Here is a 12,809-nt window from a genome sequence, read left to right on the forward strand (position 1 = left end):
ATTACCGTAACCGTGAACATAAGACGTAAATTTAGACTAAGGAAATCGGGATAATGCTTTAGATTTGTATATTCCAGAGTCTCTCAAGCAAGAGTCTGACCATCCCGACTTCTCATTGATTGCTCTAATTTCTTATTTCATACAAAATGGTGGAATTGAGGATCGCCGTATAAATGGACTCTATTTGCAATTAAATATTATTCTGAGGTGGGAGGTAAATATTAATAAAATCTAATGAAAAAGTTAATTTTTAAGAAATTAATCTACATCCATTTTTGTATAAATGGTATTGTACATCCTCAGAAAAATGTGCCCGAACTTGATATGGGACGCTCTAAGGTAATTCATAGATAAAGACATTTTAGAGCGACGAGTCAGACGTTATTTTTTTTTTCTATCAAAAAGTCGGAGGTGGTCAGATTCTCGCTCGTGGGGCTCTTGTGTGCTCCAGAAGAAGATGGAAGTAGCCGTAAATAGGAGATTCAGACCGAGTGACTGGAATTTCAACCAGCCGAATTCTATTTCTACTTACGATCAGATTTACAGTCAATTCTATCCTCTCTTCTAGAATACCGAAACAATATCCTGATTGGTTCTTCAGCCGAAATTTACGTCTCGTGTCTACGATTACGGCAATTCACGTGCGCAACATCCTACGGCTTATTACACAATCAGTCGTGCGTCGGAACACAGCCGACGGTTCGAAGAGAGAACTCGTTTTCGAGAAATAAATTTTCTTATTAGCCATCGGCTCGTTGTGTACTATAGGCCTAAGGCCTGTACTACAACACGTTGGAGCCGGGACGCAGTCGATGAGATGATTTATTTTTCGAAAGCGAGTTCTCATTGGACCATCGACTGCGTTCCGACATCCGACAACGACATACGACGTTTTGTAGAACAGGTTTAAGGGTGGCTTGGCTTTCGTCTACGTTGCGACGACACGTGAATCCGCGCAATATCGCGGACAGCTTATACAGTTTAGGCTTAGAAGAGGCTTTCCGATCATTTTCGCGCTCCGGCGCGAACGGATGCGACCCTCGCGCCGATAAAGGCATCGCGCTATCGGCTTCGCTGTTAGACCACAAACAGCCCGTTCAGAGAGAGAGTTCCGACGCGCGTTCGCCGGCGGCCTCGCGCGATATCTCTTATCTCGCGTGTGTACTTATCCGTACGGGCGTTATCGCGATCACGAGCGGGAGATGAGTTCGCGTTAAGTAGACGCTTTTACCCGGTTCACTACGTGAACGCGATTGCGTTTACGAGCGCGCGCACAGGAGCCGCTCGAGAGCGCCGGTATTATTATTAGGTTCGTCGCCAGTCTGGCAAGGATAACCCGATTCACCGATGGTCGCGGAAAGTTCACCGAGATGATACCTCCCTTCCGCCCGGTTGCGAGAAATTAAATTCCCAGTGTCGTCAGAGATTCCGGCTTGGCTCACAGTCGGGAGAAAAAATCGGGATCTCTCCGAGTCCCCACGTACGTTTAACGTTAAGGTACCCTTACTTTTTATTCGAGAGAGAGAGAGAGAGGTGTGGTAATTAAAAGAGGAGAGTCGGGGAATTTGTAACGCTTAGAAAAGCGCCAAACGTGCGATCGTAAATGTAGAATCGGAAAATGAAACAAACCTACGCGTGTCTGCGATTGCTTCTTAGAAATTCCAGAAATTTTGTTCCCTTCCACCAAATCGCGTTGGATTTCCGACTGGTGCAACCAAACTGATTTCTCAGTGCAATGAAAGGATGATGTGTGTATATGTGTGTGTGTGTGTGGTGTATACTCGTACTCGTACTTTTCTATACGTTTTCCATGCCCCATACATGTTAACTAATGTAAAGGATTTTAATATACTGAGACAATAATAAGGGGAATTATGCATGAATTGATTTCCCCAAGTATCACAAGAAATACATTCGATGACTTTGTAATAAATACACGGTGCGAATTTTTCTCTCTTCTAACACATATCGCACAAGTAACATTTCATTATTTCCACACATTCATTATCTCTATAAATAAATAGTTCATAAAATTACCTCTACTTCGCTACCCCCCCGTTATCACATAATTCAAGCAAAAAAATCCAACTTGCTGTTCAGATCGAGTCTCTCACGTGAGGCGAGTTTCAAGTATCGGCTGTTAATATCTGCGTGTCGGGGACGTTGGTATTCTTCGACCAACGCCGACGAATCTCGGAAAGAGACGCGCGTTCCCACGATCGACGAGCGGAAAGAGAATCGCGCCCCCGACTTCGATCCACCTCCCTCCCCCCTTCGGCCTCTGCGCATATTCGCGCGCCTCGGCCACGCGCGCGCCTCCGAATCTGCTAGCTCGTAAACTCAGACTTTTACGCGCTCACTCGCTTGCGTTTCCACCTTCTCTTCCGCGGTATATTTATTTCAGCGGTTTCGCAGCGCGGTGTTGCTCTCCCGCCGCGCCTCTGGCGACAGCAACGGCGACGGCTTCCGCGCAAAAAGCCACGACGATGGTATAAGGTCGCGCGCGCCGCCGGTGCCGTAAAGCAAGCCGCGACGGGATGGGGGGGAGGAGGGACGGTAGCCGCGAGCGCGGCAGCCGAGGCGAGAAGGGGGTGGTGGCGTGGCGCTCGAAAATAAGGATAATGACAGAAGAGGCGCGGGCGGGAGCGCCATTTACTGCCGCGAGCCGACGATCGTTCGCCGCCAACGCGCGTATACATATATATATATATATATATATTATGTGTGTGTGTGTAAGTGCGCGCCTCGCTCGTATATAGTCGCTGAAACGACGCGTTCGCGTTTCGACACGAGCGCCGAGGCAGTCAGCCAGCCAGGCAACCGACCGACCGACCGACCGACCAACCAACCAGCCAGCAGCCAACCATCCAGTCGACCGGGTCATTATGACTGCCAGGCTAACGCCAACGGGCTATGCATCATTAATGGTCCTCGTGCCACTACCGGCCGCGGCTCCCACGATACACGGCCGCGTATATATTCAGCGCCGCCGCCGCCGGATCGTTCCGCGTATTTTCATAATTTTCTACCGGGTGTCCGCGAAGCACCGCCGTCCGTTGATCAGCAGAGGTGCGGATGAAGCGGTCCAAGCGAGACGCGCCGGAGGTCGTTTCGAGTGATGTTCGACCGAGACACTTCGGGGGCAAATTTTCTCCCATTATTTCGGACAGTCCATTTTCCGTATTAAGGTCCGTATTTTTGAACTTCCCTTTAGCGATAAGTGCTTCGAAAGTAACTTGTAAACCACCCGATTGGCTAAGAAACGCCTTTAACACATTTTCATCAGTAAGGAAGAGTTCAGAATGCGGGCCTGAACTTTGAGTTCGACGCTCTTCCGATTAGCGTTCGCAATTTCGACCGCTCGGATGTAACTAGCGGCATGTGTGCTGTTTTTATTATTCCCTAGATTGAAGCTTTTTATTACTGAGCGATTTTCTTTAGCCTTACACGTGTTCACACGTCAAGTTGAAGCTGTTATGATTGGAGTCATCACACTGAGAACCCATTCAGTCGAATCAACTAAATTCTGATTCGACTATGAGCAAACAAATTTTTCGGTTGTAATAATAAAGTTTGGTTGTCTAAATCGAAGGTTTAGTTCTTTGAAGTTTCAGAGGTTGCAAAGAACCAAACCTTTGGTTCAGAGAACTAAACCTCGGTTCTCATAATCAAAAAATTTGTTTGCCTATAGTCAAACAAGAGTTCAGTTGATTCAACTAAATGGGTTTCTCAGTGTATAACTAGAGTTGTTTCTGCGATTTTCCACCTCATGCGTTATATACTGAAAATCATACGACTATCCTAGCCTTTAGGGAATGGCACACAGGACATCGTATCCGAGGAATTACCCGGGTCATTGAGCATAATTTCAGACGTTGGAAATTACTGATTTTTCCAATTTCGGTGACAACAAACGAATGTATTAGGGGGACCGGAAAGTAATGTCGTTTCTGCGCATGTCGATATTTGATTGTCATTTGGTAGCTCATTACGTACTTGGAAGGCGTGTCAAAGAGATTTTGAGGTTAGGAATAATTAAGTATTCTGAATAATTAAGTATTAGACTTTTTTTTTGCAATTTGGGGTGAAATGGCCAGCCAAATACCAAAAGAGCATATCCGGCATTGTATGCTTTTTGAGTTTCGCAAGGGTAATACCGCAACTGCTGCGACTAAAAACATTTGCGATGTTTATCCAAGCGCATTGGACGTTCGAGATACCTCTTGAAACGATTCTATTTTTAAGTAACGCTGATAGAAGGAAAAGAATTCCTAAGAAACCAAAGAAGGGGACTAGGAATCAGGAAAATAAAAGATACTTATGTATAATCTGTAGTGAAGAATACACTGAGCCTAAAGACCTAAAGATTCAATACACGATCGGTGTTGCAATGAGCAGCAGGCTAACGAGTTTTGCACATTGTATTTACGATTTGCTAGCTACTTTTGTGATGAATTTGCTGATTAATTGCAATTTTTACATCCCAATTCTTTGTCCGCGTGCCATGTTCACTTTACCCGACGGGCGAATAACTTTCTATTTTCAGTTTTTATCAAATAAGAGGTTTAAAATATTTTAGGTTGATAAATTTATTTCCACCCATAAAACGATTATTACATGTAGAATAGAATTAGGAATTAGGAGAATTTATTATCTCAATAATCTGTTTATCTTTCACTCACGCATTTTCTACACGTATTCACCTGGCTTCCCCTATATATCCCTATATATTTCTAAACGTAGAGATTTCCCCTTGCGAGGCTGAAAATCGCGTGAATTCCGATCCGGGCAGTAGCTTGCTGCAACTTCGGAACAAATTCGCCCAGTATAATCGCGAATAGAATAAATGCGAAAATTACAACCTAAAATGAAAACTAAAGACTGATTAATTCGATGAAATAAAACAAGAGCCTTAGCACGTTACGACTCAAACCCGCGGATGGAGGACTAATCCGCACGTGTGTGGGCCGCGATTAGCGCGTGTGAGAAGTCGGCGCCAATGCGCGCGGCGTCGTCGCCCGCGCGCTCTCGACGCGTCTGATATTTATTGCGAGTTATTACGTCGCTCTCTCGCCGCGCGGATTCACGGCACGCTCGTTCGCTCCGCGAGGCGCGCTCGCGCGAATCGACGCGCCGGTTACACGGAGAGATATCGCCGCGCCGTGTCGCGCCGTCGGACCGGGGGAAACCAGTCGTAACCTGGATATTTATGGCGCGTGCGATTGCGATCGTCAAACGAACGATCCGCGCGCGTGCGGATGCTCGATTTAATTGTAAGTAACGGTAGCCGGCGGCGCGGGAGCGCGTCAGCGCGACGAATCGAACGCAAGGATACGCGACGTCCGTCCGTTTATCTGATCATTCTCCATTCTCTCCCGTTTGTGTTAACAGGTATGTCTTTCTCGCCGAGCGCATGAAAACGCACACGGCGAGGGAATTTTGCGGCAGAAGTCGGTGGAGAATTTTTCAAACCGCGAGGAACACATATCGACTTATTCCGCCTTACTTGATTATCTTTCCGTCTCGCGTTATTATTTGCACTTTGAGAACTGAAACCACCATTGACATATTTACCATATTCCTCTGTAAGATAAACTTTATTCATGGTTTATTCCTGCGCATCGTTAAGAAATCGCGAAAATACCGGTGAAAAGATTTATATGTGAAAATAAGAAACCACGCGAAAATGATTCTTTCTCTGTCATCTTGCGGCGTAGTCGAGCGTGATTAATTTTGAATAATTAGTATTTGAATAATTTAAAAACTGGGGATTCTGACATCTCGCTCCGGTACTCTTCCTCCGATCGATTTGTCACGAAGGAAAACAGATATCACCGTACCAAGTCCCATTTTGAATTTCAAAATACTACATTATAAATCATATTTGGCAACATTCAGCACAGATTTATCAAACTTTTTCGTATTGTATTAACCACTACCTTTCTAATAATATTATCTATTCAATAGGAATACAGAGAATACAAAAGATGAGTTTTCAAAAATAATTTTTCTTTCCGAAAAATGAATAGCGTAAATAGATATTTTTGTTTCTATAATAGATATTTTTGTAAATAGATATTTTTGTTTCTATAAAACTTGTATATAAAACATTTTTTGATATTTTATTCAGTTCACGAGATATATTGAAACCAGTGAAAATCTCTTTGTCTTACATATAAAGATGGTTTCATCCCTTCAAAACGTTTCACAACTCCAACTGAAAATCTCCAAATTCATTTATTTACCCAACCTATATTCACGTCAAGTTTCATTAAAATCTGCATTTTCGCGAGGACCCCTCGTAAATAATAGAGAAACAGGGTTATACGCGTCTTGCGCGAAACGTGTGAGAGGCCGTAAGCGGGTGCGCAGGAGGCAAGAGTTAGCCACGGTAGCTGAAACAGGGACAGCTAATGTCGTTGTTATCGCAGCTAATAAATTCAGTTGTAACAGCAACGGCATTAGCTATTGAAAGTAAAACGCATTTGCCGCAAGGCTACAACTGCGTAGCTCGCCGTAGCGTCTCGGTCTTCGAGCAGCTGATCAATTTCACCTAACCCGCGGTAACAATGACGACGGCGGTCAGTCCCTGGTTTACTTCCTATTCTTTCTCCGCGTGGGAGAAAATTGCGTAAGCTTCGTGTGTGACCCGACATGTCAGGGTTAGGAGAATTTTCCGCGCGCGGAAAGAGAAACTCGCCATTCATAGCCCCGGTCGATTATTAGATCGATTATCCCGCCGTAGGTTAATACACTCGCGATACATATCGGCGATAGCGCCTATAGTCGCTTATAGTCGTCCCGAATACATAACTCGATCGTCGCCGGCGCGGTCTACGCGCGCGATAAGCGGTGCGAGCGAGCGGCGACTGATTATTATTTTTCTACCCGGCCGCACATAGCGAGAGCGCTGAATGACTACGGCCGTTACTAATTCAAGAACAATGAGGTTTACAGCCGACGCGCGCGGCCAAGGGGTTAAACGCGTTTCGTACCTCTAACGAGATAGACTGCATACGTGCTCCGTTCAGCCGTTGTTGAATCGCCGACGCGCTGCAAGGTCTAGTGCAGCCGATGTTGCTGTTGCTGCCACCTGACTGCGGCAACCCAGTGTCGCAATAGTTACGCGAATTAACTCCACGATTAAACGCGCCGCCGGGGGAGCGCGAGTTACCGATCGATCGTTCGCGCGCGTACCGGCAACGCGGTCGACGCGATCCGAGATGTGTTTCGTGACAGCCGGGAGTTGCCTAATTCGTCCAAATCGTATCTCATCATTTTTTCGCCATTTGCTAAATATCAATGCAATTCAGCAGCAAATATTAGGGGGACCGGAAAGTAATGTCGTTTCTGCGCATGTCGATATTTGATTTGATTGATTTTTACCGCTCCGGCACTGAAAATTTGTATACTAGATGGCAAAAGGTTGTTGATAACGAAGGTGAATATATTGTTGATTAGAAATAAAAACTTGTTAAAAATGTAGTCGTGTGAATTTAACTTAAGAAAGCGACATTACTTTCCGGTCCCCCTAATATATCGAGGTCTTGATTAAGCGATTACAAGGTAATCTTTACCGTGGCAAACCTAATCATATACTGATCAAAATTGAGCAAGGAAGACCTTCGTAAAGTCGCTATGATTAAGTACGCATTAGGACCTTCGGTATATTGTCCTAATTGTTTTGTGAAATTTTACCGATCAGGTCATTTTAGGCCTGACATCTTACTTTACCTATTATAACTTGTGTCATCAGTTTCCAACACGGACTTTTTGTAGCAAACTTAGTATGTACAGGGTGTTCCAAAATGGACAGTTTTCTTTTTTTAATTACGCCGACTAAAATAGAGATACATAATTTAGTTCAAATAAAAATTTATTGAACGAAATTACTGGCTAAATACAACATTCTTTAAATGGCGCCCATCAACAGCGACACATTCGCGAAGTCGATCGACGAAGTTTTCGGACACTTTTTTTCACGATAGATTTAAATATCGCGGCCATTTCTTTTTCAATTCGACCCTTCAGGTCATCGGTGTCTCGTGGTTTCGCCATAAATTCGTGATTTTAAATAATTTCATAGGAAAAATCGGTAACCGTGAAATCCGGCGAGCGGAATGGCTACACAGCAAATTCAAGTGTGTTATTTCAGCTGAGGCTTTCCTTACACATTTTAGACCGTTGACCAAGTGCAACCAGGTTTTTACTTTTCATAATTTACTGAAAGACTTTTCAATGGTGTTTATTGCGCACGGTTGGGCGAAGGAACGTTTGAAATTGAGAAACTGTCACTGTCATTCATTTTCACGAAGCATTGCTAAGACTTCGAATCAGTTTTCAACTACAGAACATGTACCTCTCTTTGTAAAATTCAGATTGCAACATATCAGTTACATTTCTTTACTTTCATGATTGTTGCAATTTAACTGTTTCTCCTTGCCAAAATTCAGAGATGGGCAAGCGCGTCCCCGCCTCTCTTCCTCTCGGCTAGGCTCGTGGATTTTGGCAGCTCGTCTCCACGTACGAGATCTCTCGATTGCGAGCGGAAAATCTTGCGCTTGGTTACTCCATCACCATGTGCGAAGCGCCTTGGATCGCGCGTTTAAAAAAGAGACAAGGGGAAACGGATCGCGGAGGTCTGTGATTTCGGTCTCGATTTTATTCCAGTTGGAACTCGTGATAACCAATATCCGTCTGCCTCTTGAATTCTTAATCGAGGAGAGACTGAACCAGGTTGATGAGAACCTAGTGATTACTGTAGCGACATACGATTTTCAACTTTGTGGAGGCAAATATTTAACGTGTGGTTACGCACGTACCGAATTAGCTTTCCTACGGACAAACGTGGAACCAACTTACCGTATTACACGAATCCTGAGTCCCAAATATCTTATATATAATCCCTAATAATCCAATAAGCCTATCCAATTGATAAATTAATCAACACGTTGACTGCCGCGTCGATTTATATTGGTCGTGCAAGCGTCTGACTGATGATTAACTAAAAGTAAATTAATAAATAAATATAATTCAGAATATCTCTCTCTCTCTCTCTCTTATCTTGTTTCATTAGCTCTTTATTGGCAACCATTTGGTAGATGCAGTTAATTATATTTTATATGCAACTTACGAAGATTATAAAGTTTAGTGTTGCACTTTCAACAGCGTATCAAGGGAACTACTTATAAATTTGCTATTTATCATGCAAAATTACATTTCTATATATTTATTTTATTATTTTAATAATAAGCGTTATTTTGGCACGAAGTTAAAATAAGTGTATACATAAAATATATATAGGCAATTTCACAAATATGAAAAAATTTTTAATTTTTCTTATCAACGCTATATTTATGCAGTTGATCCAATAGGGATAATAGAAAGAAATATACAGGGTGTCCAGCGATTATCTCGATATCCGCGGTGTGCAAGCAGGACGGATCAAACTGAACAGGAAAATTATGTAAAATCTTCCTTGTTAGCTGTTGCGATTTTTTGCAAAATGATGCATGATTTTCCTATTCAGTCTAATTCGTTCCACCCGCACACCGCGGACATCAAAACAATCGCCAGACACCTTGTATAAGTGCTTGAATATGTGCATACGTATGTGTATTTTGAGTATCGGTATAAATTGTAAACCCGACACCCTTATGTCTTCCAAACAAAATGACTAATAATTCTGAAATTAATATATAATATTTACATATTGATTCTTAATATCACAGCAATTTTTCATTGTACTTTTAGTTTGGAAGATGTTAGATTTTAGTTTGGAAGATATTAAAAGCAGAAATTAAAAATAGCACGCTAGTCTTAAGAAATACGTATAAAAAGTATCAATTTCAATTGCAAATATCTCAGCTCTCGAATGATTAATCTTTTTCTAATTGTGCGAGCAGTTAGCATTTCAACACATACGTAGCGCGAGTTTCATCAAATTATTATTGAACTCAATCTTACTTTACAACCTCCTTAACAAGACGCGGTAATATCACAATCACCCGGTGACCTTCACGATATCCGAAGTGTTAATGCAGCATTTTTTTCATCACACTCGCTACGTTGTGGAAAATATCGTCTCAGGCAGAAGTAGCCGCGATTAAGCTTTTACAAGCTCGTTTTATCTTTTCCCCCTATGTGTATATGTGCATGTATGTGTGTGTGTGTGTGTGCGTACATACGTGCATGTGGTTTCACTTGGAGAAAAATATATTGCACGTAGAATTAATACACGTAGTTTAAGGGGTTAGGCCAGTCTAGAGCCCTCAAAAAAGGCCTAACTTTGACAATTTATTCTGGGAGTAAGGAAAAAGGAATCGAATTTCTCTCTTTCAGGCTTTATTAAACATGTATTTGAGTGTATAAAAAAATTTTTATATTGACATTTTGATACAAAATGGCGGCTACTGGGCCAATCTTCGGAATCACTTTTTTCAAGAGGGCCTTTGCGGGCGACGGTGATTCTAGGAACTCGTGCTATCTGAAACAAAATAAAGAACGGGATTTAATCTACATAAGACTTGCTAGTAAAGTACGTATGTTTTTAGCTTTACATCAATTTTTCGCAAAATGGCGGACTTGTAAAAAAAAGGTTCAATTTTTGATCGAAAAAATGAGCAGTAAATTGTTTATAAAAAAAAAAGTTGCAATGATAACAAAAGAATCGTACGTAGTTTACTAGATAATGTTACTGTGAAGCTACAGTTAAAATTTCAAGTGAATACGTGCGATAGTCTCCGAGTACCATCGTCGCCCGATTTGAAAAATGCAGTTTCCAGAAAAACGCGTTTAAAATTTTACGTGCTGAAAATTTTGTTATACCTTCAGTCTGCGATGCCTGCGCCGTACATTTCACCTTTTATGGACACGTGGAACTCATCTTCTTCCTTTTTGGATGCCTTCTGTTCAATTCGAGACCTTCTTGCAGCATCTGAGAGCGAACGATCGGATAATTTGATGCGGTTTTGATCAGTCTTTTGACAGTAATTGTAGCAGTTCGGCCCAATTTTGATGCCTATGTTCTGCATGACTCTCATGGCACTTATGAAGCCATCATTATAAGTACCTATAGCAATATATACAGCTGTGTCAAGTACATTTTTGCCACTGTCACTTTCGGGGCCATCGACCATATTGTAGCGTTGAAACTCTCATTACTGTTTTGAGTGAAGCCGCCTATGCAACGAGTGAATATATCATCACTGATTATTTTTTCATAAATTGGAGTTATAGCCTTGTATACTTCTTCATGTAAAGGTGGTTTATGTGTATATTCGTCCAAAGTTCCAGTGGCCTTGGCCCTTTGCCACGAGCACCACAAATTTTCTCCGCTCGGGCAGTGATCGTGCTTGGGCTTGGCATCTGTTGATAATTTGTGATCTAGCGTTGCGTAGATCGCAGTCCTCATTTTCTCTACAGATTCATGATTTCTGCGTATCGCTAGACCATAATAAATTGACAGTTCATCGATCAATTTGCCAGTTAGTTTACCTTTTCCGCCGAGGCCCTTTGTTTTCTTTTTTAAATTCCGGAGATGCGTACCCATGCGTTTCTGGACGTGATCGATACACTCTTTCTTCTGGACAATCGAATCTCCAGAGTTCTAAGAGTCGTAAAAAGGGGACAAAAGGAAGCCCGCCGCGGCAGGTAGAAAATGCGCTCGTCGCCCGTTCCAAACGCTTCGACACTACAGCGGATTGGACAGGGAAAAAATTTTTTTTCACTATTCTACCAATTGAATAATGTTTTTAGGACCCTAAAGTGTACTTTGAGCAAAAAAAAATTTCGATTTTTTGAAAATCCTAGACTGGCCTAACCCCTTAATCAATTATTTCCCAATTCTTCCAACTAAACCCAATTGGTTAGGATAATTGTAGTCATCGGCAACTATGGTTTACGCTGCGCTATACTAGTTAGATTTACTTGCAGTAATAATAAAACGATTGATCAAACCGTGCGCGTTACTTCTACACGCAAAACTCGCTGTAGTTATCACCTTCACAGCTCGCCGGGACTCTGCATTTTCCTCAGGGTGCGTGCGGTAACGTACAGAGCCGATGTAAAGTACAAATTTGTCTTTTTACTCCCCCCTCCTCCCTCCCCAGGAGAACAAGTGTCCCGGTATCGTCGGCGATCCGGCGATTCACCCGGACGCCTCCGTTCGCCGCTCGACGGACGAAACAAATCCCGGGCGCGTTCACCGCTTGAGGAGCTTGTTCGCATCTCCGTCGCGATAAGCGCGGTGTGCGAAGGAAACGTCGATAGGCCACACTTGTAAGCATCGTCCGGCGATCGGTGCTGTTTCGTCCCAACGAGAAACCCGCGCCGTCGGGACGCGCGGTGTAACGGAATCCCGCAGTATTAGTGCGAACGACGGGGTGTCCCCCGCGGCGAGGAGGCGCTGTAGAGCGAACGAGCGAGGTGGAGCGAGAGACACGGACAGATAGACAGAGAGAGAGAGAGAGGCGTCGGTGGTGATAGGCCGCGGCAGGCGAAGAGCGAGAGATCAGGGAGAGATTGTACATGCGGGCATTTGCATACAAACGTCACCCAGGGTTTGCGTCCCCATTAATTATACGGTGCGACCAATGAGCCGGTACCTACCTACCTACCGTGTTCCTCTTTGTGTACGTGTGTCGCTCGTTCGCTCGCGCACGAGAGACCCGTTACGCGTGTACGAGTGAATACGCGTTTCTCCGTGTGCGACGACGCGGCTTGTTCTTCGCGCGCGCGCTCCTCTATTATTATTCACGCGAGCGCGCCGCACGCACACAGAGCGACGAGGTGCACGTCAGGGGGGGGGG

General features: G+C 43.6%; 1 protein-coding gene and 1 pseudogene across 1 annotated transcript in view; one reads left to right on the top strand and one right to left on the bottom strand.

Annotated features, from left to right (window-relative positions):
- The first annotated feature begins 2,732 nt into the window (after positions 1-2,732).
- The window catches only part of LOC106745537, an 18,200-nt gene continuing 8,123 nt past the window's right edge, over positions 2,733-12,809 (top strand). Inside the window, exon 1 of the mRNA XM_014621229.1 lies at positions 2,733-3,188. Within this exon, the coding sequence (XP_014476715.1) occupies positions 3,076-3,188 (113 nt within the window). The 5' untranslated portion in view covers positions 2,733-3,075. The remainder of the gene's footprint in view (positions 3,189-12,809) is intronic.
- On the bottom strand, positions 10,830-11,595 carry LOC106745538 (annotated as a pseudogene).

This window comes from Dinoponera quadriceps, unplaced genomic scaffold, assembly GCF_001313825.1.
Source record: "Dinoponera quadriceps isolate SergipeBrazil2010 unplaced genomic scaffold, ASM131382v1 scaffold1788, whole genome shotgun sequence".
NCBI classification, from domain to species: Eukaryota; Metazoa; Arthropoda; class Insecta; order Hymenoptera; family Formicidae; genus Dinoponera; species Dinoponera quadriceps.